General features: G+C 40.6%; 1 protein-coding gene across 5 annotated transcripts in view; it reads left to right on the top strand.

The window, feature by feature from the left end:
- Plce1 (phospholipase C epsilon 1) overlaps window positions 1-25,622 on the top strand; it is a 288,120-nt gene that overhangs the window by 201,254 nt on the left and 61,244 nt on the right. For all 5 annotated transcript variants that reach the window (XM_026397323.2, XM_026397326.2, XM_026397325.2 and 2 more), the window contains exons 6-13: window positions 4,629-4,887; window positions 6,865-7,070; window positions 14,396-15,071; window positions 19,601-19,783; window positions 20,731-20,848; window positions 21,414-21,522; window positions 24,289-24,411; window positions 24,500-24,636. In XM_026397323.2, coding sequence (XP_026253108.2) covers window positions 4,629-4,887; window positions 6,865-7,070; window positions 14,396-15,071; window positions 19,601-19,783; window positions 20,731-20,848; window positions 21,414-21,522; window positions 24,289-24,411; window positions 24,500-24,636 — 1,811 coding nt within the window. The remainder of the gene's footprint in view (window positions 1-4,628; window positions 4,888-6,864; window positions 7,071-14,395; window positions 15,072-19,600; window positions 19,784-20,730; window positions 20,849-21,413; window positions 21,523-24,288; window positions 24,412-24,499; window positions 24,637-25,622) is intronic.

Genomic DNA, 25,622 nt, shown 5'->3' on the forward strand with positions numbered 1-25,622 from the left:
GGGCAAGCCACTTGACCCCACTGAGCCTCAGTTTCTCTGTCTAAAAATGGGGATAATATCAAAAGGTAGATGTGCCTGCTATGTAGTAAAGCTTCATAAAGAGACAGTGGTGATGTTGTAATTTGTCTCCCACGATTTGCCATCCCTGTGAGGATTCTCATTATAAGTCAATCTTGCCTTATAGCATTACAACATCAAGATCTGCCTTTGGTTCTCCAGGTCCCTACACACAGATTCCAGGTTGGGCAAGGAGATGAAAATTCCAAGTGGGAAATTTTTTCTTGTCTTTTGAACTTTCTTACCTAAGAATAAACTCAAATGATCATCTCATTTGAAATGAAATTTATAATGGCCATACAGCTGGACCTGGCATGGCTCAAAAGAAGGAAAAAACAGAACACATATTGAATAAGAGAAGGCTATTTCCAGATGACTCTGGTTCTTTTTGTGAAAAGTTTTCTATGAAGAACCTGAATTACGCACGCCTGTAATCCCAGCGACTCAGGAGGCTAGGCAGGAGGATTGCAAGTCCAAAGCCAGCTTCAGCAATTTAGCGAGGCCCTAAGAGGCTTAGCAAGACCCTGTCTCTAAATAAAATTTTTAAAAGGGGGTGCTGGGGATGTGGCTTGGTGATTAAGTATCCCTGGGTTCAATCCCCAGTACCAAAAAAAAAAAAAAAGAACCTGTATTACATTTATACTAAGAAAAATAATCATATTATGATAAAAAATAGTTCACTGACAAGCTGGAGCTGGCTATTGGCTGAAGACCACGCCTCCTCTTTCCTCTCCCCTTGAACGTGACTGTGCTCACAGCATGGTGTGATCTCCCTCCAGAGTGAGCACTGCAGAGAGCAAGGCACAAACTGCTATGCCTTTTATGTCCTGGCCTCAGAAGACCCACTGTCACTTCTGCCACACTGTACTTGTCACCCAGGATCAGCACTAAGTCACTGTGGGTGGGGACCACCCAGAGCATACTACTAGGAGGTGTGGATTTTTGAAGACCACATGCTGAATTTTAGTTTCTCTAAATACAAGAATAGCTTCAGAATGAACCTTGGAGACTTAGAGTGAACCCAACTTAGTTTGCATTTGGAATCCAGGAAGGCCTTACAGCCAGGAGATTCTCAGTAGATAAGGAATAACCTCAAACCAGGCTACCCCTCACTGATCCTTGTGCATTTTGTCTTACACTCCAGACCCACTGCCACCCACTCCCATGCTCCTACACTTGGGTTAACACTAAACTGATCTTTATGGACAGATGGGAAATGTACTGGGTATAATTGGCTCTTTCGTGGAACAATAGATGTAGGAGATGAGTTGCAGAATGTTCTCTTGATGGAATGATGGTGGAGGCAGGGTTCCTGTGTACAAAAGGCCTGAGAGTGTTTGGATTCCAAATAATTTAACTGCATCAGCATAACTAGAAGTTTTTCATTTTTAATTTTTTAAGAACTGGATGGGAAGAAGGCACACCCTTGTTGTTCGATGACTGTTATTGTCTATATAAACATTGAACATTTTGCTTCCTGTAAATTCTCAGCTCTTTTAAGGAAACAATTAGAAGTTCAGAAATTTATAATCAAAGACATTCACTCAGTTGTGCTGTCAATTTAAAATAACCCAGATGAACAACAATAGGAAAATACTCAAAGGAAATAATATGATGATCCAGATAAACTATCAAAAATGATGTTTACAACTGATTTTAAAAAATGATGCTTATGAAAAGCTTTATATCACTGCGAAACAGGTAACATATGACTAAAACTCTCTGGGACCAAAGCTGTCTATTTAATAATATTAGCACTATTTCTACAATGAGACAGTTAGATAGAATAAATACTGAAAGGAAGTATACCTTATAGTGTCTGTGTTTGATGAAATAACAGGTGATTTTTCTATATTTTTTGGTGATCTTTTGTTTCATTTTGTTTAGTTTTTGCAATGAGCATCTAGTACTTTTATAATTTAAAAAAAAGACAAACGTTTATAAAATAGTACCAATTCTCCGTCTAATTGATTTTTGCTGAAGTTTGTCCTTTACTCCAAGTGTACCCTGACAAATCCATTATTAACAAAATGTGAAATCATTAAATAGTAGAATAACCTCTCATTCAATCATTTTCTCCATTTATTTATGCTTCCACTTCATTCCTTCAAAAACAACAACAGCAATAACAACAACAACTCACTGTTTTATAAAAACAGTTGTAGGACTGGCTAGACTTAGTGGGGTGAAATCAGAAAACAATTTTATTTTTCCAATTTTTCTGCCTTTCAAACCTGCCCCACTGGCTGTCCCTACCCTGACCCTGGTTATACACTGGGAGATTCTGTGGCTTTTCCTGTCACTCTTGTGGTTAATAAGCAGTCTCTTTCTCCACACTCATGAACAGGTATGATTCTTAGAAATATAAGGTTGTGTTAAACACACACACACATTGGGGCTGGGATTGTGGCTCAGTGGCAGAGTGCTTGTCTCGCATGTATGAGGCACTGGGTTCAATCCTCAGCACCACATAAAAATAAATAAAGATACTGTGTGTTCATCTACAACTAAATAAATATTTAAAAAAGAAACACACACACTCATACAATAGGTTGTCTAAGATTACCTATAGTATGATACTATTTATGTATGTTATGTTAAAAATACACAATTTTGTAACTTGCTTAGCAACATATATGTATATTAGAAAAGTATAAAAAGCTGTAAGGTTGTTAAGGTGGCACAGACCTGTAATCCCAGCAATTTAGTAGGCTGAGGCAGAAGGATTGCAAGTTCAAGGCCAGCCTCAGCAACTTAGCAAGACCCTGTCCTTTTAAATAAAAAGTAAAAGAACTGGGAATGTAATGCAGTGGTAAAGTATCCCTGGGTTCAATCCCAGTACAAAAAAAAAAAAAAAAAAAAAGATCCTAAGGAATGAAAACACCAGAGACCAGAGTCCCAGTCCCAGTGCTGATCCCTCCTGGAGGAAGAGAGGGATGAGGGATGTGTGACCATGGAAGAGTCTGCTGGGGCCTCAGCCTTATGGTTGATGTTGGTTTTAAACCCAGAGGAGGTTGTATGAGTATTTGTCACATCCTTCTCTGTCTTTTGGATCTCTCATATAACACATAATGATTTTTTAAAATCCAGTCTGGTAGGAATTAAAGTTGCAATTTCTCATACATTTAAAGTTTCTTTCCTTCCCCACATTTCACAGCCCATCCACTCTCAAAAACTTGCAGTAGGTGACAAGATATGGTTCATACTTTTCCTTCCTCTTCCTTCATCTCAGAGTCCCTACAGAATCAAAGGAGGGGAGAGAACAGAAGAGGGAGAGAGAAAGGGAGAGGAGGGGTAAAAGGTCCTACTGGAGTGGAGCAGTTGGGGTTTGTCCTTGCTGCCCTCACAGAGACCCAAGTGGGTGAGTTTAGAGTTTCCTCCTTGTTAGTCCTCTAACCCCCCACCTTGTCCTGTTGGGACCCCCCACTATTCCTTCACCTGGAAAAATTCTGTACACCCTCTGGGCAACCACTCTGCTAGTCCCCACTCTCCAGGGTCTATCTCTGGAGGCCCCACCTGCTGGGGTCATCTCACATGGCAGGAAAGTCTTTTAAGACATCTCAGGCCCAACGTTTTCCTACAATGTCCACTCTGGACTCACAGGAGACACCCATTATTTTGCCCTCCCAAGTCTGCAAATGCAGGACATCCACTGGACCCTCCTCTCTCCCTTTGCTGTCAGCAGCTCCAGCCAGCCTCTCATCTTGAGGCAAAAGTCACACACATGTGATGAACAGACTTCCCGGGACACAGGTCAACATGTCCATGGAGTTCACTTGAAGTCCCCAACACTTGGGATCATTTCCCTCCTTTTCACGTGAGCCATCCCATAACCTTCTCCAAAGAAGTATTCCCTGTCTGCTCAAATCCAGTTTCTTTGTGTGGGCAGAAGGAGGCTGAGACCATTGAGGGCACAGCAGTGTGGGCCCTCCCTTGTGACCACCTGACACCTCTGTTTAGAAAGTGGGCTGCAATGTCACCTGCAGATCTCAGGAGCAATTTCAAAATAGGAAAAAAAATCCATTAAAATCTTTTTAAGGCAAAAAACACTCTAAGACAGGGGTTCCACCCCATCTCCCCCTCCCCGCCAAATGACAGGTGGCTTAATGTCAAACTCAATTTCAGTAAAAAGCAATTCTCCAAAGAGATCAAAACAATAGTTTTCATGTATACCATCAAGGGACTCAGATCAAGAGGAACAGATAGGGCAAGTTTTTTGTGGGCATTCTCCACAAATATCTGTACAAACTATGTATAACCCACTATGTTTCCCTTTTGGCAGTAGCCATCAGAAAAGCTCAAACTTATATCCAGGGCCCAGCTTCCATAATTAACTCACACCGTAAACCTGTCCTTGTTTGCATCTGTCCTGTTTCATTTTGAGTTTCAATTTACAAAAGTAATATTCATACCATTTCGGGAAGTAGGTGGAGATAAGAATCCTCAATAAATGTTAACAAGTAAAGAACACGAAGAAGGTGACAAGAATGGATTTGTATGGAATTTAGGATATCTGCCGTAAGCCCCATTATTTCTCCTTCAGTCTAAATAGTGTCATTTATTTGCAACAGGTCAAGAAAAGTTTTAAAGATGTGGCAATTCATGGACCAGTCTGACATCGAGACCATGAGGAGCCTGAAGGATGCCATGGCTCAGCACGAGTCCTCCTCCGAGTACAGGAAGGTGGTGACCCGCGCGCTGCACATCCCTGGCTGCAAGGTGGTTCCGTTCTGTGGGGTGTTTCTGAAGGAGCTCTGTGAAGTACTTGATGGAGCCTCTGGCCTCATGAAGCTTTGCCCGCGGTACAATTCCCAAGAGGAGACTTTAGAGGTGAGGCCTTTCAGAGCCAGTGTGCTCTTTGGAGCCATTATCACTGCATTATCACTCATCAGCCCTGTTGGTACCCACTATCACATGGAGACATCACACCGAGTGCACAGTAGTCCTTGTTATGTTGTTTCTGGGTAGCAGGTAGGTTCTAGGAAGTTCTGGAGAAAAGAATGCCAACCGGCACTGTTTGGGGCTCCTTATGGTTGGCTAGGTTTCATGTGACACTGTTTTAGTACCAGTGGAAGAGGGTGTTATTTCTGGCTTTTATTTTAAAGGCAGCAGGTTTTTCTTATTGGGTGGGAATGCCTAGAGTCAGGGGATAAAGAAGGTCAAGGGAAAGTGTTACCTTCTCCAAACCAGTGGGAGAAAAAATGGGGCAAGTCAACACTGCCTTCTCTCCATGCTTCATGGGAAGATGCTCAGAAAGCGGGTGTCTCATCCAAAGACGCGCTCCAGGGTTCAGTCCCTGCTGCCCACGCTTCTCCCAGGCCCACTGTTTCCTGTTCCTGTAGTGGAGAGGATAGTGTGAGCCTGGTCCCAGGGTGTTGGGTGTTGGGCATTGGAAAAGAGGGCATTGAACAACTGGAGAAATAAGATAAGAAAATCTCCCTCTGGGGTGTTTAAAAGGAAAGAAGGGGCTAAAAAGATAAAAAGAAAAAAAAAAACTTTACAGAGATTTTGAGAATCTCATATCTGGAAGTCCCAAATCCAAATCTAGGGTGATTCTCACCATTGTACCAGTATTCACCACCTATAATCCACACCCAGCCTAGTAAGAGTGGAAAGACAGCTAAAAACCTCATACTGGCATCATCCTGTATCAGAAGGACTTGAGACCCCTCCGCCATCCTCAGCTATCCCAGCAGGTACAGGCAATGCCACTGGCTGACAGCTCTCAGGTTTATCACCTGTGTTACAAGTGCAAGAAATAAAGAAGGCTGAAAGTGAGCCAAGCTACACCCACACCAGCCCCTCCTGTCCTAGGAAGAGGGAAACTCACATCTCTGGGCCTAGCTGCAGCTCTCACCTCTGATGAGTGAAGCTTTCTTATCAGAAAACAGATATTAAGAGCTTTAAAACCGGGGCTGGGGATGTGGCTCAAGCGGTAGTGCACTCGCCTGGCACACGTGCGGCCCGGGTTCGATCCTCAGCACCACATACAAACAAAGATATTATGTCCGCTGAGAACTAAAAAATAAATATTAAAAATTCTCTCTCTCTAAAAAAAAAATTATAAAAAAAGGAGAGCTTTAAAGCCACCCAGGGAGCCAGATGCTACACACACCTGTAATCCTAGCAGCTCGGGAGGCTGAGACAGGAGGATCGTGAGTTCAAAGCCTGCCTCAGCAAAAATGAGGCGCTAAGCAACACAGTGAGATCCTGCCTCTAAATAAAATAGAAAATAGGACTGAGGATGTGGCTCTGTGATCAGTGCCACTGAGTCCTGAGTTCAATCCCCAGTACCCAAAGAAAGGGGAAAAAAAGAAAAAGCACCCAGGGGTCACTGTCCCACCAGTGGATGTATGAATAATAAAATTAAAAGGCACCATTTCTTCATGTTTTCCTTGGACCCCCTTCATTTCATCTGGTTTCGTAGCATGGTAGGCTTTCATCATGGTGTTCCTCGATGCTCCGTACAAGGGTATTTTATCCTTAACTCTGCCCTTCCTCTGTAAAGTGGCTAACCTTCTCCCTAGGGAGCTCTGAAATAATATTGCTTTTTGTGTTTTAAATCCGAATGGAGTGTTGACTCCTGCAGGGACTAAAGTTGTCTCAGTGGAAACAAATTTGAGTTTTGATATTTCACGTGGTGAAATGAAAAAATGTTTTTCCTGGAGGTTCTTGTTTTCTTTCCAATAAAATAGGCACAAATGCTGTTATTTATTGCTATTATGATTTCCTTTCCCTAGCCAAGTAGGTTATTCGGACGTATTATATTAAGTTGCAATAGAAAACTCTCCATATATTTTTCCGCAGTTTGTAGCAGATTACAGTGGACAAGATAATTTCTTGCAACGAGTGGGACAAAATGGCTTAAAGAATTCGGAGAAGGAGTCCACCGTCAACAGTATCTTTCAGATCATCAGAAGCTGCAGTCGAAGTCTGGAGACAGAGGAGGAGGACAGTGCCAGTGAAGGGGACAGCTCTAGGAAAAACTCCCTGAAGGAGAAAAGCCGATGGCAGTAAGTTTTTCATATGGCAAAGGGGGACTGAGCATTTCTTCAGTTTATTTTTTAACTGATACATAAAAACGTTAAAAATCATAAGTATTAATAGGGTACCTGTTACTGCTTTCAAAAAAAACCACTAGGGCTATCCTGCCATTTTTAAAAATTCAGCAAATTAAATTTCAGAAGTATAAACATGATCTTTTATTCATTTCACAGTTTCCGTAGCAGTGGTTTTTAATCCTTGGACAGGGTGCTGAGCTGGATATCTTTAATTTAAAAAATACTTTGGTAGGTCTGGGGTGATACCCAGAAACCAGTTCTTTTAGCAGCTCTGCCCAACCTCTGGATGATTCTAAGTCAGGAGTTCAAGGCTCCCTGAAGTTGAGAAACACTGCTCCACGAGGTGTTTTAACATCAGCCCTACTCATTCAAGGGATCTGATGCTTCATAATTGTTCTTACTGTTTATCAGTGAGCACTGCAGCCCAGCCAGACCTGCTTACCCACAGCCAAAAGAAACACAGAAATCAGTGGGTTGGGCATCCTTTGCCTTTCTTCAAAGTCTTTTACACATGGTTAAGCCTAACCTCAATGGCAGAGGCTGGCCCGGGGAAGAACCCTATCAAGCTACACAAAATCATTAGGTCTACTAACTTTGATATGTTTGCCGTCAAAGGCTTTGTTTGTGATCAATACTCATGACCCTGCCATCATCCTGGAGTCTACATACATGTGTATGTGGGTTTGTAAGCCATTGCTCTGTGTGTGTGTGTGTGTGTGTGTGTGTGTGTGTGTGTGTGTTTTGCATGTACTTTCACTGGGAAGGACAAATCGTGTTTTCAGAAAGTAATTTCTTTGGTTGCCCTAATTCTTAAACTTGATTGTCAATACAGAAATAAACATCTTGAGTCTGAAATTCTAATGCTATTATGTTTTAAGGAAATAAATATAATTTCCAGATTTCTCTAAGTCCTTTGGGCTTTCTTCCAGACCTCCCTCCCTAGCTCGTTCCCTCAGAGGGACTAGTGCTCCAAGATTAACTGTTACTGCCCTAGTGTTTAAATAGCTCGCAGATCTCATATACCATTTTTGTTATTGTTTGAATTTATCACAGCTCAGAGAACATTTGAATGTCCTCTCAGTGACAAGTTGCTGACATTAGTGGCAATCTATGCATAGAAAGAAGACCATCTGCAGAGCAGCACATCTGCACAGGAAGCATCTCATCACCATTTAAGTCCTTAGTCTATGCCTATAATATCTGCCCATCTCTCTATATAGGTATCTATGTGACCATCCAGCTGTTTCCACAAAAGATTTTAGGCATTTGTAAGAATAAATATGAATATTTGATATTAAAGGGAAGTAAAATAATGATAAGAAAAATAAAACATACAAAAATGTACATTATATTGTCTGTACAATGACTGAATTTTGTTTCAATATTCTTAGTGGCCAAAGGAAAAAGGGAATCCTAATTCATTACAAAGTTCACAAGTATTTGTAAGAAAAATCAAACAGTTGCTTGGAAGAAGCATGCCTTCTTCTCAGGGTAAGATCTGACTAAATTCCATCCTCAGGTCCTACTCTGAAGAATACATCATCCCTGCCAGGCACAGTGTTACATGCCTGTAATCCCAGCAGCTCAGAAGGCTGAGACAGGAGGATCATGAGTTCAAAGCCAGCCTCAGCAACAGCAAGTCACCAAGCAACTCAATGAGACCCTGTCTCTAAATAAAATATAAAATAGAGGTGGGGATGTCGCTCAGTGGTTGAGCGCCCCTGAGTTTGATCCCCAATACCCACCTCCAAAAAAAAAAAGAATACATCATCTCTGGCTAGATTAAATAATGAATTTCACATGATACCCTTTTATAGAAGCCTTCATATAGGATAGGGTGTTATGTAAAGATATCAGCTTCCTAAAATACTTTCAGGAATGCCCCTTTGATTGAGTCCCAGAGACTCAGCTTTCTATTTACCCTCCTTTGCTGTACTCTGGGCTTCCTTCAAGTGATAAATTTCTTCCATGATTCTATCACTCTCATTAATCTTTTTACTTTCAATTTTCTGCTTATTCCCTTGTCCTAATCATTTTCTCATCTGCATCCCAAGAACATGCTCTTCCACTGCCCATTTTCCAGACCCTGCTGTAAGCACTCTTAGAAGGGTGAAAAAAAATGCAAATATTTATTTTGCGAAACCTATAAAGTCACGTTCATATCCTCATTTTGAGATCTTTATACCTAAGTACCAATAATTGTTTCCTTATCCCGAAAGTCTACCTCTCTGAAAGGAACTTCTGGTCACACACAAGAGGAGGAGGGGGGGGTGTTTAATGGAATTCCCTGAAGTCAGATCAGCAAGCACTATTTCTATGACCACCTGCCTCTGCCTGGGAATCCATTCTTGATTCATAGCCCTACGTTACAATGTCCAGTGCAGGACAGTATGTGGCAAGCAGATCTCAAAAAGCCAGAAGAACTCTGCCTCATTGATTTGACTGAAATGAAGACAAAGATAATCTCCGGCCCCTGTTCATGTGGCAGCCACCAGCTATGTGAAAATTATTTCGAAGAAAGAAACGATAAGCATAGCATGGCCCTGTAGCTCATGCAGGCTGCAGGAAGGGTTGGGGTATGATTCCTTCCAGACTCTTAGCTACCAGAGTCCTGCCAGAAAACCTGCTTCAAGTCCTCCCAGAAACCCCAGAAAAGTGATCAGAGAAAGTTCAAGATCTCAACAGTAATAGAGTTCAGAGAGTCTCATAGTGTCAATGAATTTGAAGGTAAGCTTGGCTAAACTCTACAGATGAAAAAGTTGTGCTCAGAAAGCTGAAGTCCCTTGCCTACGTAACAAATAGCAGACGTGGTCCACAAGTCTGACCATGTGCTCAATCACAGGGCAGGACCCTTTGTCCCACAGTAATTAAGGTGTTTCTTTGAACAGAAGAGGGGCTACCCTTCAACTTCTTTTCATACCTAGTTTCATATGTGGGTCAGGAACTCCTGAATTCTAAAGGCATCCCAGTTATATTTCTGTGGCTGCAAAGCTCACTTCTAGTAACATTTTTTTTTTTAATCTACCAGCACAAAGAGTAAATTAGCTATGTCTCTGTATGTGTAAGTCATGGAGACAGATGGGTAGTAGGTAAGCCCATTGGGAAACATGGAAATGAAAAATATCAAAGTGTGGAGAGAGGGTGTTGGGTCAGACAGGTGCTGCGAGTTCTCATTCTCACCATTTTCAGCACTGCTGACCCTCAAGAAGGACTCATACGTTTGGAGAAATGGGATGTCAGAGGAGAATAAATTCAGACAAACCCTTTGAATGAAGGCCGCTGGAACTGGTCAAGGGTTCAAAGCTTGCAGTCACATTGCCTGGGACTGTTTTGACTGAGTCTTTCTGTTTGTGTCACATGGGTGGGTCAACTTAACCTCACTCAGCCTCTCTTTTGTCATCCATAAAATGGAGATTATAATACTCCTTGAGAGGGTTGACATGAGGATTATGTGAGACAGTGCATGTAAATCCAGCAAAGTGAACAGCGTCATAAGTGCCATGGAAACGGTGGCTGTTGTGATTAATGTCCGTCATCCCGTCCTCCAAATGCCAAGCTGAAGCTTTGGGGGTGCGAACATGTGGCCATATTGCAGGAGCACCCCTCAGTGACACTCCTCTCCCTTACTGGAGATAGCTGTGTTCTGCATCCTCTTACTCCAAAACCTCTTAGAGACTTGCCTGAAAGATAATCTGACCTCATAGTGATGGAAAATAAGAAAGCTAAGCATAGGAAAGTTGGGTATCTGAGAAAATAGTTACCAGGATTAACCATACACACACAGGCATACACATCGATGCCCAAAACTAAGACAATGATACCAAGCTAATCATTTATTCTCCAAAAGAGATGGAGTAGAACTTTGCAAGCAACCAGATCCCAACTTTGCAACCACCCACTACACAACATCCTTTGTATACAGCTGACTGCTTCAGCCCAGGCTGGACCTTAACATGATCTCTCTCCTGAGCTTTGCTGGGGACACATGGGACCCTCTGTTTCTCTCTCTTCCTGTCTCTTTTGCCAATACCTGAGCACAATCTGTTTCTGTGATAAAAAAGAGTCATTTTCCTGCTGAGTAACAGTATAGGTTAATTTGTCTTTTGAATCACAATTTTAAAACTGAACATCATTTTCAAGAGAAGTTGTTTGTGTGCAAGTGCTTTTGTTCTATAATATTGACTTTGTAGATACAATCCAGGCAATAATAATATTAGCCATATACATTGTGCTAATATTTATTGAGATCCTAGTTTTCAGCAAACTCTGGCCTAAACACTTTACATATATTAACTTATTTTATCTTCATAACATTTTTCTTTTACTCAGGATCTCACAAGATCAGGATTCAAATTCAGGCTAGCTGACTGTGAAGTCCACGTACTACCCAGATATAATTTTAGAGACTTCCTGTAGTTCAGAAAGGGGCTGGGTTAATTAAATGCTAGAACTTTCCAGAAAAAAAAAATAGCTTTAGAAACACTAGATTTTTATTACTTATTATCAGGTCATTTGAAAAAGGTGATTTTTTTCTAACTTAAAACATTAAATTTAGGCTTATGATTCATGTCCAAGCAATGATTTTGAATTTGTAGAAAGTAATGAACACTTACAAAGAAAATATAGAACCAGGTTGGCAAATAGCCCTTTGACACCTAGTATGAGATTTTCATTGAAGAACGTTAGAAAAGTGTTTGGCTGTTAATTTATGGTTCCTAACTAGAGAACGCTATGGAAGTCCTGAGAAGTAAGATAAAAACTACTCTATTTTCACTCCTTGGTCTTTTCCCTAATGCATATGACCTAAGAGTGACAAGGTTGTTTCTTCGCTGACCAACCACGTCTTTTATCTTTGGCCAACATTATTTGGTTTCTAAACAGATCATAAGGTTCTACATTATTCCTTGTAGACCCACAGAAAATTGTCTTCAGAGAGAATCAGACATAAAACTGCACAAAATTCACTCCATCATCCAGGAGACCAATAAAAAAAAAATACTACTAGTTTCCTGCTTGAAATGAACTTATTTCATGGCAAACAATTGTCAATTTTATTTTGGAAATTAGTCCCTGGAAGCATGCTCTTTAATGGAATCATTACCATCTGGCATTAGTTCTCTTTTGCATTCTGAAATAAAAACTGACCCCAAGAAAGACGCTGTCCCCTCTCTGCCGGTTTACCTCATCTCTGAAGGCAGAAGCAGGCTCCAGAGAAGCCATCTAATTTGTCATCCAGACACTATTTTTCATAATGTCTAGTTTTTCACAGAAAAAAAAAATCCCTGATTTCTCTCAGAACTTAAATGAAATATGGGAAACATTATTTCTCTTGCTAAATTGAAATCAGAAGTTCTCTGTCGAAATGAACATAGGTTGTGTTTAAATCACTGTTGATACTCACCAACTGAATCTAATTTTTGCTCTTAAAAAAAAAAAAAAGAACAACAACAAAAAAAAAGTGTGACCTGGAGAATGTGGAAATGGTCCCAAACGAAAAAACTTGGCAGTGGCCTCCGAAGAAAGCCCCTTTAGGGGAACAGCTGGGCTGATTTAGTCATGAGAAGTGGGGGAGAAGTGGAAGGAATGAACACTGGTCTTCTGACATTTAATTATAGTGGTGCACTTTACCGAGCCAGCTCTGTGCTGTTTTCCAAGGGTCATCTTATTCCATCTCTACTCTTGCTCCATGAGATGAGCATTGTATTTTTGCCATTTAACAGATAAGTGAAATAAGGCCCAGAGAGTTCAAATGTTTTGACCAAGTCACACAGCAAACAGTTGGTAGAGTTGAACATGAAGCCCAGGTGACTACAGAGGGCATGTTCCTAACCAGTACACGAAGTATGAAGCGATCGTGGAGGTGAACATAAGCGGTGTTATGTTACCAAGAGCTGATTCAGAGGAGTGGAGCTATATTGTACAAGCAGGATTTTCATTCTTTTCTCATGAAATGTAAAGTAAGAAAAATGCACAAAATATAATGTATTTGCACCAGCCCCCAGATCTTGGATTCTACTGCCATTCTTCAAGAAAAAGAACTTCAGAAAACCTAGTGATGTTGCTCATTTCTTGCCAGAGGCAGTAGGCTCCCAAGTGCCTCAAGACAATGAGAACCTTCCTTCCCAGACACCTGTGGATCAGCTCCTTCACAGTTTTGTCCAACACTCTGCTGGTAATGTCTGTGAACCAAAGAGTAGAAGAAACCTTGATCTTACTTATAACTTCTTACAGTATTGGCAAGTTCCTGCTAAGGTGGCCAGATAGAATATAGGCAATAAGGTGTCTCTTGCCTTTCCCCAGTTCCACCTTATAATCCATGCTCCTGATCCAGGGAAGGGAACTTGCTAAACTTCCCAAGTAGACCAAGGGTTTTGTTTTGTTTTTGGTACCAGGGATTGAACTCAGGGGCACTTAACCACATCACCAGCCCGTTTATTTTTGAGGCAGAGTCTCACTAAGTTGCTTATGCCCTCACAAAATTGCTGAGGCTGGCTTTGAACTTGCAATCCTCCTGCGTCAGCCTCTTGAGTCACTGAGATTACAGGCATGCACCATCTCACCTGGCTAGACAAGGCTTTTATGTTTGTGTGCATGTGCGTGCTTGCACACGCACATATATACACAGAATGAACATCTAAGTTTCAGTGAAGGAGAACTATCCTTGCATAACTGACCACCGTGACCATATTTCCCCAAGAAACTCATTTTATTTTCTATTTGCCCCTATTTTAGCACAAATATATTCAGGTCATGATTTTTGTTTGTGATTTAACTGGAAGGCAAATAAACCTACTCAATCCCAGGTTATAGGTGAGTGTAGACAGAGCAGAATCTCACCTTGATTAGGCCTTTTCCAAGCTGGGTAACCTCAGCTTTCTCTTTCTGAACCTTGTTTTTTTTCCCCCACAGATAAAACAAAATAAATAAAACTTACTTCATAAGTAGAACAGATTTAATGCAAAAATATTCATAAAGTTTTTAACATTGTTCCTGACACAAGAGGAAAAACTAGTATATAATCAAGATTACGGTTGTTGATAATAAAAATATAATAATGCCTCTACTAGTTCCTTTCTTAGGCCTATGATCAGACACCCTGCTAAATGTAAGATTTTAGAATGCCATTCTAAAAAAATTACCCAGTGACATTTAGCATTTTCTATTTTCTATTTTAATTTATAGTAGGATGAAATATGAAGTCCAGTATGAGTAAAAGGCTTGAGATTGGTCCCCTTCTGATTATAAGACACACCAAATTTGTGTCTCTTTTCCATCAGGTTTATAATTGGAGATTTGCTGGACTCAGAAAATGACATCTTTGAGCAAACCAAAGAATGTGATCCTCATGGATCAGAGGAGTCACAGAAGGCCTTTGCCCATGGGACGGAGCTCATCCCCTGGTATGTGCTGTCCATCCAAGCTGATGTGCATCAGTTCCTGCTTCAGGGGGCCACGGTCATCCACTACGATCAGGACACACACCTCTCTGCCCGCTGCTTCCTCCAGCTTCAGCCTGACAATAGCACTTTGACCTGGACAAAGCCCACCACCGCCTCCCCAGCCAGCACTAAGGCAAAACTCAGTGCGCTCAGTAACACCGTTGAGCCCGGGAAATTCCCGCTACTGGGCAATACTGTATTGAGTGGCCTGGTGGAGGGGGTCTTAGATCTGTTTTCAGCAAAGGCGGTGTACATGGGACACCCTAGCATTGATATACACACTGTGTGTGTTCAGAACAAACTGGGTAGCATGCTTCTGTCAGAGACTGGTGTGACACTTCTCTATGGGCTTCAAACCACGGACAATAGACTATTGCACTTTGTGGCACCAAAGCACACAGCTAAAATGCTCTTCAGTGGACTGTTGGAACTCACTAGAGCCGTGAGAAAGATGAGGAGGTTCCCCGACCAAAGACAGCAGTGGCTGCGGAAACAGTATGTGAGCCTCTATCAGGTAAGGGGTGCAGCCATTCCTCACTCCGGAGCCGGTCATCCTCAAGAGCAGGCAATTGGCAATTAGACCACCAGGTTCCCAGTTCTGCCACTTACCACCTCTGTGACCTTGTGCATTTTTTACTTCACCTCTTGGTACCACAGTTCTCTTATCTATAAAATGGAAATGATAGTAACTGTTGTCTACCTTTGAGAACTGAGTTAATATGTGTAAAGCTACAATGTAAATGAAATGTGTAAGGAACAGTGTCTGCTCATGGTAGGCCCTGTTATTGTTTTGTATATAATAGTGATTATGCTTACTATAGTTTTTTAATCTAGAAAAAAAAAGCCAGTTAGCACAAACAATTTCACTGACTCAGGGTTTCAGTCAAAAATGTTGTAATCTGAATGATTTTATTATTAATTAGAGAATAGCTGATACATTGGAAACCTCCCCTTTGGAAACTGAAATCCTGATTCATTGCCTAGTGAGCTGTGTGGCTCTTGGAGAGCTACTTTCCTTATTGGATTGCTGCCTAATTGAAGAACTTTTGAGTTTAAAAGAAAGCCTCCCAAATGTGTGATCATTCTTACCTGAAGTTCATGCTCACTAGGTTTACAGTGACAATAGCCCTTAGCAGGCAATTTTCTAAAACCAGCTGCTTAAATTGAGTTTTTCATTAACCCTAAGTTGTCAGGTCCTTCAACACTCCAGCTTAGAGTGGTGACAGGCTAAATGAGATGGTGAGGAGAGACACCAGCGTTAACTAGAGTATCATGCTTGTCAAGGAAGGAGAGGGTAGATTGCTGAGAAAATGAGTCATAAATCCTCCCATAAGGTGGCACTGTTGAAATGGCATTGTCAATTTGATCATATCAAAGTATTCAGTTTTAATTTATTATGCTTTTCTGTCTTGATGGGGAAAATGTCTTTTCTTATTAGTATCATAGGACAATTAGAATTATGACTAAAATTACTCACATGGATGACTTCATCTATAAAATGATTCACAAAACATTTTTCCTCCTAGGAAATTAGCAGAGACACATATAATATCCCTTCTTTCTACTTTATCCACACCCATGAGTGATTATAAACAGAGATCATATCCTGAATAACTAATTTGATTAATTAATTAGTAAACAGAGAGACCTATATGTTCATATATGCTGATGCTACATCACACAAAACCAGTTTTAGTTAACTCATCTATAATGGAAACCAAAATACCTGCTTCCTGTGTGTTGTACGGGAAGCTTTCAGTGCCTGTGAACTATTTGGAAAAAGGTCTTCAGGGATTATTATGAGTACTGATTTTTAATTGGGATTATTCCTCAACCTTGCAGAGTCAAGGGAAAAAAACTATCAAACATAGATAGAAGTCAGTCTTTGAGCTTAATTACAACCCCGGTCACAAAGCACAAAGTGCTTTAGTTTCTCCATCTGTTTTCTTCTCAAGATGATAGCATAAGTAACTGGATTCATGATAAATCATGCATAAAATGGACTGCTTTCTCATTTACCCCTGCAGCCTTCAGCTTTTGCTGAAGGAGGCACAAGCTAAAACCAAGGACAGCAGATGAAGAGGTAAAAAGTGCCATTGGAGCAGAGACAGAAGGGACCAAGAGAAGCCCCAGTCTAACACTGCAAACAGAGCCCTGCCCCCATCCTCCACAGGAACTAAGACACTGCAGGGTAGAAGCCAGATAGTTCCATGTATCTCTGTCACTTAAGAAATGTGGAAATTCTTCCTCAGAGATCATGCTACAGGAGTCACTTAAGAAGACAGGCGCCATGCCTTGAAAATAGACAAAGTTTCTTCCAGAAGAAAAACGTGGAAAAGGCCAACAGACCAATATAGACTAATGTACACCAGTTTCCCAAATTGTCTCAGGGACAGTCAAATGGTTTTGCTACTTAAAGAGCAAAAGGCCAAATGGATCTTTTGTTAAATGTTAAATGTCCATGGATGATGGATTTTTCCTGACTCTACAAGGCAGAAGAATAATCCTAATTAAAAATCAATTCTCATAAGAGCCCCTGAAGACCTTTCTTCCAAGTAGCCAACCACACTGAAAGCTCCCCGGGGAACACACAGGAAGCAGATATTTTAGTTTCCATTTTAGCTGATTAACTAAAACTGACTGTGCTATGTAGCATTAGCATAATGTTAAAATTATTTATAATACACGTTAGCCCATAAAGTGCTCTAATGTGTCCTAGTACAAAAAAAATAAAATAAACTATTTCAATATCTACCTATAAGTTGAAGACATTTTTGAGAAATCTCTTGGATTTTTCCAAACCTCTGTTAATAGTCCTAGAAGAGCATTTCTTTATCCCCGGTTTGGGAAATGTTTATATAGGCAATAAAAATAATCTTTCCAGCATTGGAGGAGAAAACATGAAAATAAAGGACAGTAAACTATCCAGAAACATTGATGTTAATTATGAAAGATAAACTAACATATGAGCTCTGGCTTCAAGTTATCCTGGGCATTGCTGAGAGCCGATTATTTTGAGGGTATTTGGAAGGGGCTTCGGAAAGCTGCAAGAGGTAAATACAGGATTATCAGGTAAACATCTTTGGTTGTAATCAACAGAAACAGATTCTCACAATCTATGGAGGTATAGATTAGTTTAACAGTGTTCAAAATGTCATATGAAAGATATGCCAAGAGGTAAAAGTGTGTGGGTATATTAAAAGGAATCAATTCTCTAGTCTTTTTCACATGAACTCTTTTCTAAATCTGAGAAAGTGCCTTCACACTCAACAGTCCTCCTCACACAGTAAGGAAGAAGATATATCCTTTACCCAAACAAGAGGTTATTGTCTTAAAAAAGCAAAAGATTCAAACTGCATTTTAGTTCCCAGAAAGCTTCCTTAAAATATTAAAAAAAAAAAAGGTACCCTGCCTATTTCTGGCCTAATATTTTGAAGGGTAAATTTTGGTCCATGTTGGGATGTTCTGAAATTAGAAAACCCAAAACAGCAGAAGCTAATAGGGCTAATTCTTTTATGTGTAAACTGTAACAGATCTATTGAAAATTTAAAGATGTGTAGGCTAAAAATGCATAGGTAAAGGCTTAACAAAACTTCTTTCAACTGTGTATTATTCATTAAGCAGTTAAAAACTATTTGCTAAAGTGTGTCATGAAATGTTCATCCCAGTTTGGAGTCACTCTTAGTGACTTTCAGCAGGGCTCTCTTCAGCAGGCCTGAATCAAGTGGAATGATCTCCATCCCCTGTATTGCTGCATTCAGGAATCTCATCCCAGGGAGAAAGATTCTGATTGGTTTATTTGGACCATGCACCAATCATTGGTCAAGGGAGGCTATTCCACTTTGAGATTATATTCAATGGAAAAGAGATAAAATAAAATTGGGAAATAGCTGGAGAAGAGGGAAGTGGATAATGGACAGACATAAGTACAGATGTCCCACTACAAGAGGTCACCTAAAGGTTTCTATGTCAATTGCCCAAGTTACTCAGCATCCTGGTATTCAGAAGGTAGTATTCACAGCAAGTCATAAAATCAGATAGTCACTGAACATTAGGATGAAGGAGTAAGCATGCACACACAAATTCTCTTTATTGTTTGCATAGGATCTGCAACAAAGCAAAGCACTATTAACAAGCACTTCCTTGAAACTGTAAAGGAGGACTACCCTTAAAAGTTTTCAGAAAGTAGAGACAGTACATGGAAATTAATTTTAAAGAAACCCTTTTATGCAGTGTGTGAAATAGCAATATTGTGTTTAATTTAGATGTGGCTTTTTGTGGTTTTATTAACTGATTTTGCTGACTTATGGAACGAATCATTGACCATTGTTTAGTTAAGTAAATCCCTGCCATTACTCATTTAAAAGATGTTGCTCAGAGTTGCCTTGCAAGCAGTAACTATTGTAAACCACTATCTCCCCCTTGAGTGTGTGTTGCTGCTCACAGCATCACAATCTCCTTGGTATTCTAAGTCCCATGAGCTCTCTCCATCCATCTTCAGATTTCAATCACTAAAGAGGATGACAACTCAACTGTTTGAGGACCTCCCCAGGGCCCTCCAAGTGAATTTCACATAGGCCATATCCCCTCTATTTCAAGTCAGACTTCCCTGAGCATCAAATTATGTAAGAATCTACTTGATGTGATATAATAGTGGACAAATAAAAGTTAATTTTACTTAAATAGATCCCCACCCTATTTTCAACTCCCCACACCACCAAGTCGTCCAAAGGATCAATTTGCAAAGTAAGTCTTAATGAATTCTCCTACAGTGTTAGTTTTGAAGCCAGGATACAAATTATTTTTTATCCCAGTTGATGGTTTAAAGCATATCACCAGACCTGATCAGGATGTGACCAGGATAGCAGAGAACCCTATGAAATGTTCAGCAGGGAGTTCAGAGCCACGTGGGTGGCCAGGTCACTTATTCTTATGTGGCCGCCTGTGCCTTTCCACCTCTGGGAATTTGCTAGGAACCATTAATACATTTACTTCTGCATTGCTTGCCCCTTCCTTATTTGTTCAGCATGTGGTTCTTTTTAGGAGGATGGCCGGTATGAAGGCCCAACCTTGGCTCATGCTGTGGAGTTGTTTGGTGGCAGACGATGGAGTACTCGAAACCCCAGCCCTGGGACATCAGCAAAGAATGCTGAGAAACCCAATGTGCAGCGAAACAACACCCTGGGCCTAAGCACCGCCAAGAAAAAGAAGAAAACCCTCATGAGGGTACAGTGTTATTTGCTTCTTAAGCTCTATACTCAATCTTCCAGGATTATTGTGTGGCCTATATCACCTTAGGTTATTTCAGTTGGGGACTACATGGGGTATAAAACAAATGTCACATACCTCTTGCTGCCAAGGCCAGGACCAGGAACCAAGCCAACACCAGGAAAAGGTGAAGTCCATAGAAGAACTCAGAGACATAAACAAAACAGTGCAATCTAAGTTGCTGTCCAATCCTTTGCTATGGGACCAGCAAGAAGGAAAATACAGAGCTAAGAGGCAGGCAGAGAAGACGGCACAGAGCAGTTCACTGATGGGTCTAGAAAGATGTGTAGGAGTTCACCAAGTAAATAATACAAAGGACAGCAGCCCTGGCAGATGAGACAGCAGAGAGGCATGGAGTCATAGCTTGTTCAGGGAAGCACATGCCACTCTGGGTAGCTGAAGCATCAGTACTGAGTTGGGCAAGGAAGGGCTAAAAGAGAACAGGAGTCACATTATGAAGGTCCTAGAGGGCCATAATGCTGTCTGTGGAACACTACCTAAGATATATTTTCACAATATACTATAAATCATATATTACCACTGTAACATGATAGCATATTTGCTTCGTGACTATCTAAAAAAAAAAAAAAAAGGTCCTTTTTTACATACATGAGGCTGTTGATAAGCAGCAGACCTTTATCTGCTTCACAATTGTGTCTGTACACAGAGATTCCAGGGCTCATATGCCTCCTCTTTTCAGCCTCCCTCGGTTAGCTGCCTTGCAATGAAGAACAAACTGGGCAGCACGTCAGGAGGACACGTGGTCAGCCTTAACGGGTCTTTCCTGGCCTCAGCTGGGGGAGGGAGTTTCGAAGGAGAGTGGGTTAGAATAGAGCCCTGCCCAAACAGCAGCTGTGGAGGGAGGGAAAAACGGGCCAGGAGCCATCTGATCTTTGTGTTCCCAGGGTGAGAGTGGAGAGGCAACTGATGACGAGATGGCGACTCGAAAGGTCAAAATGTACAAAGAGTGTCGAGGCCGGAGTGGTTCTGATCCTCAAGACACAAATGAACAAGAAGAATCAGGTACAGGAGATTTGCAGGTTTTAATGTCATAGGAAAAACACATTTGGTTTAAGTTGTGATTTAAGCATTGTAGACATTCTTAACAAAACTTAAATATACTTTTTTTAAAAAAAAAAACCAGATGATGAAACCAAAAAGATACTTAAAAGTACCTAAAAGGCACTTCTACAAACATAATCTACTTGGAACAAAATTCTCACATTATTATAATTAACTTGCCATTATTGGCAGGTAATAGTTGATGAACAAGATACAATTTGATGGATTAGATGAAAGATTCTCAACCCTGGCTAGAGAGTAGAGCTTTTAAGACTATATCTCCAAGTCCTGGCCACACCCAAGACTGACTGATTTAGACATTTTGGGGCTAGAACCTGGGCATCTATATACTTTTAAGTTCCCCAAATGATTGTAATGTGTAACCAGTTGAGAATCTACCACATTAGTCCATTCATCAAAATATTTTGATGCATAGGTTGGTTTGCTCAGACATCGTTGGTTTGTATTTGATTTCTGAGGAAAATACAATATGAGCAGTCCTCTTTTTCATCTTTCATCCTTACAGAGGCGAATGCCATTGCTAGCCCTCCCAATCCTCTCCCTTCCAGAAGAGCCCACTCTTTGACTACAGCTGGGTCCCCCAACGTGGCTGCCGGGACGTCATCTCCCATCAGGCCAGTCTCCTCCCCTGTGCTGTCTTCTTCAAACAAGAGTCCGTCCAGGTGGGGCCTTAACATGATAAAACTGAAGGGCCCTTCCCATCATTCCAGTTGTATAGAAGGGCACATGCTTCCAATTATCTGTGGAAAGACTCATTCCAAATTTTCAATGATCCCAATTTTCCTGATTTATACTACCTTCTGATTGCCCTTACTTATTTGAGAGACCAACCCTTCAAAGTTCAGTGACATAATCCAAGCTGTGATTCTCTAAATCTGCACTGTCCAATATAGTAGCCACTAGCCACATGTAGGTATTTGAATTCAAATTTTAATTGATCAAAATTAAATTAAATTTAAAAGCCAGCTTCTCATCACAGTAGCCACATTTCAAGTGCTCCATAGTTACAAGTAGCTAATGGTCACTAAGCTGAACACTGCAGATAGAGCACATTTCTATCACTGTAAGAAGTTCTGTCGGCTAGTACTTAGTACTGCTCTGAGTGAAGAATAACTTAAGTTTTAATATAAGCTACCTGGCACTTCACTATTGGTGAAATATACTTAATCCTCAGATATGAGAAAAGTTATACATGCCTGGAGAAATGAATTCAAATGTAACCCTACTGGATATGTTTACATATAATTCTAAAGCTGGTATTATATTAAATTATCATATAAGATTCATATAAATAGCAGACTTGAAACAAAATCTACCTTCTCAGAAGAAGAAACATGTTAAAATGAAAGACATCCAGAGAGAACAAGAATGGCTACTACATCTCCCTCCACTCATATAGTTCAAATATTTCAAATAAAGTTAAAGAAATTCAGAGAATTCATGTAGAACCACGATAAAACAGGTACTCTTCACCTATCCACAGAGGAGTGAGTCTGAGCACACATTGACTTTGGAAATGTCAATTTCACACACACACACACACACACACATACACCACATACATATATACACTACACACATGCACACACCACATTCATTCATTCATATTCTCTCTCTCTCCCTATTGATAAGAATACTGTAGCAAATTATCTTTTAAAGGAAAGAATCTTGCCAAAGCAATGCTTGCCTTGAATCCCAGTTACTTGGGAGGCTGAGGCAGTAGGATTCCAATTTCCAGGTCAGTCTGGACAATTTAGCAAGACCCTGTTTCAAAATGAAAAGAAAAGAGCCAAGGGATAGTTCACTGGTAGCATGCTTGATTAGCATGTGAAAGGTTCTGCTTTCAATCCCCACCCCCACACACACACATAGAAGAATTCTTTCTCACAAAACTGGCTCAAATGGGTCAGGGAATATAGGAATTCTTCCTACCACCCTTGAAACTCTTCTTCAAATTTAGGTTTACAACAAAATTGAAAGTTAACAAAGAGTTGGTTCCCTTTACATTTTACTTTCAGCCTATACAGGATCCTGGGGAAACAAAATAGCCAAACAACCTTCATTAAATGGCTTTTCCCTTTACTTCAGTCACTCATGAGCAGAAAAAAACCTTTTGAAAGAGAAAACTAACATGCCAGATCAAAGGTCAGAGGCCCCAACCCAGGAGACCCCAGGGGTCCATACCCACTCAACCATCCTAAAACAGAAAGAAAAAACAAAGCAAAAGAAAATCAGCCAGAATGCTGTTAAAGGAGAAAGCAAGATTGAGCCCTAAGTCTAGCAGGAGAAAGAGTGGACATAGAGCTTCCTAGAGTCAGGAGATGAGTCCTACAGTCAGGAGGCTAGAAGTAAGGAACACGGTGAACTTATTATTTAAATGCAAATGTTGAAGCCACAATTCTCCCCTTCCTGAACCTATGCTTCCTATGTCCTGCTCTGTGCTGATTTTCAACAATCTAAGCCTGTAAATCTGTCAATTGTTGATGCTCTCCCAGTGAGGGAGGTGACCTTCAGCTGTCAACACAAAACAATTTTCCCTCACCAAACATTGTTAGTGAGGTCGAGAATAGACGGTGACTGTTTATTATTATATTCTCTGTACTCTCTTACATATTTGAAATATTTTTTAAAAAGCCCAAGGTAATAAAAACAAAGATTATGTTCATTAATTTGACTAAAAACTATAATCAAAACATTTCACTTGCTATTCTGTCAGGAAATCAGTATAGAAGATTTAAAAGGTGAAACATGGAGACAGTTTTTGACTCATTTGACCTACATTTTTATATTGAATGGTCACAGCCGTCGCAGATACAGATATAATCCTTTGGCAGATTTGGCTACTTTCCATTCTTAATGTGTTTTCTGACTCACATTTTCCATTAATATTAAAAGCTCTTCCCTATTTTCATTGAAGAACTGATTAGGAAAGGAAGAAGAAAAGATACTGCAGTACCTAAAACTTTCCTCTTAAATGGGTTCCTATAATTCAGATTATAGAAAAGAACACGTATTATTTCCCATGGATTATGATTGAGTAATTCTGAGCTCTTTTTTAAGTGACTTTTCTTTAGAATCACTGAACTTAGGAATTTTCCCCCCATTGAGCTGTGGTTTTCAAAGAACTGCTTTGATTAGTAGAGGAGTATTAACCTCAACTTTGTGCCCTTATTAAATCAGATGGAAACATGACGTGGCTTCAACAGATGACATTTTATTCCCTCACACAATGTAGATCAAGGGAAATAGAAAGTGAAGAGGGGAAAACTTAAATGACTTGCAATCCATCGTTTTGCTCATGTTGCTAACCAGAGAACATGTGTTGGGGCAGAGTGACTGGCGCATCCCAGTTTGCCCATGACAGCCCTGTCTTTCTGCAGTGCCTGGAGCAGTAGCAGCTGGCACGGGCGGATCAAAGGAGGAATGAAGGGGTTCCAGAGCTTCATGGTTTCAGACAGTAACATGAGTTTTGTTGAATTTGTTGAGCTGTTCAAATCATTCAGGTATGGCCTTGAAGTCCTTCTTACTCTTTCCCGGGTCCACATGTTTATAACAACACTACATGGGAGTTGTTTTCTATTCCTCGCTCAGTGTAAGGAGCCGCAAGGACCTGAAGGATCTCTTTGATGTCTACTGCGTGCCCTGCAACCGATCCGGCTCTGAGTCGGCCCCACTCTACACCAACCTGACAATTGAGGAGAACACCAGTGACCTTCAGCCTGACCTAGGTTTGTTTAATACCTGAGGATTTCCCTTTTGAGAAATTTCTGTCTAAAAATCAAGGCCAGAGATCCAGTCACACAAGCTCCCAGCCTTTCGCACATGATGTGCTGTTACCTGGAGTTTGGTGGAACTGAATTATTTCAAGAGATCATTTGGGGCAGGTGCTATTGAAATTTTGGGCAAAGATTCATCATTGTTCAGCCCATATGTTCCAGGATATTTAACCAGTAGTACCCTCCAGTCATTCCAACAACCAAAAACCCCTTCCTGACCATTTCCAAATGTCCACAAGGTGTGTGGTGTGTCATAGTTGAGAAACACTTGGCTCTCTTCTACGTACAGGCAGGTGGGTGCTCAATCCCAGGGCAGGAATTGCCTGCCCTTTGATAGGACAGTCTTTGGTGACCACAGCAGAGTCCTCCTATATGAACATCCAAGACGTTTTTCCTACTATGCACACCACAGTGTCTCGTTCTATCCCCCTGGCTACCATCACCATTACCATCACCATTCATGCTATTTTTAGTCACCTGCACATGTTAAACCTGTCATTTTTTCCTCTGTTCTTGCTGGAACTATATATGCAAAGAAGCAAAAGAAAAAACTTTCTTTTTTCATGCAGTTGCTTCAAAATTATTTATGTTTATGTTATCCTTAAGCTAAGAATTTACCTATTGTTCAAAATGTGTATAACTATGGATTAGTCAAGTAACTGCACTTTTTAAAAAGTCATTAGACTTTATTTTGTTTTCTAAGCTTATGGGAAAATGAGCAGAATACAAAGTTCCCATATACCAACCCCATACCCCCACCCCCACCCAGGTTTCCCCTATTAGTAGTACCTTCCATTACATTTGTTATAATCGAGTTAATGTTGATACATTGTTAGTTACTGACATCCATAGCTTATGTTAGGGATCACTTTGTGTTATATAGTCTTTTAGTTTCGACTAATGTATAATGTGTATCCACCATAAGGGTATCCTGCATA

The sequence above is a fragment of the Urocitellus parryii genome, chromosome 5 (assembly GCF_045843805.1).
Source record: "Urocitellus parryii isolate mUroPar1 chromosome 5, mUroPar1.hap1, whole genome shotgun sequence".
Lineage (NCBI taxonomy): Eukaryota > Metazoa > Chordata > Mammalia > Rodentia > Sciuridae > Urocitellus > Urocitellus parryii.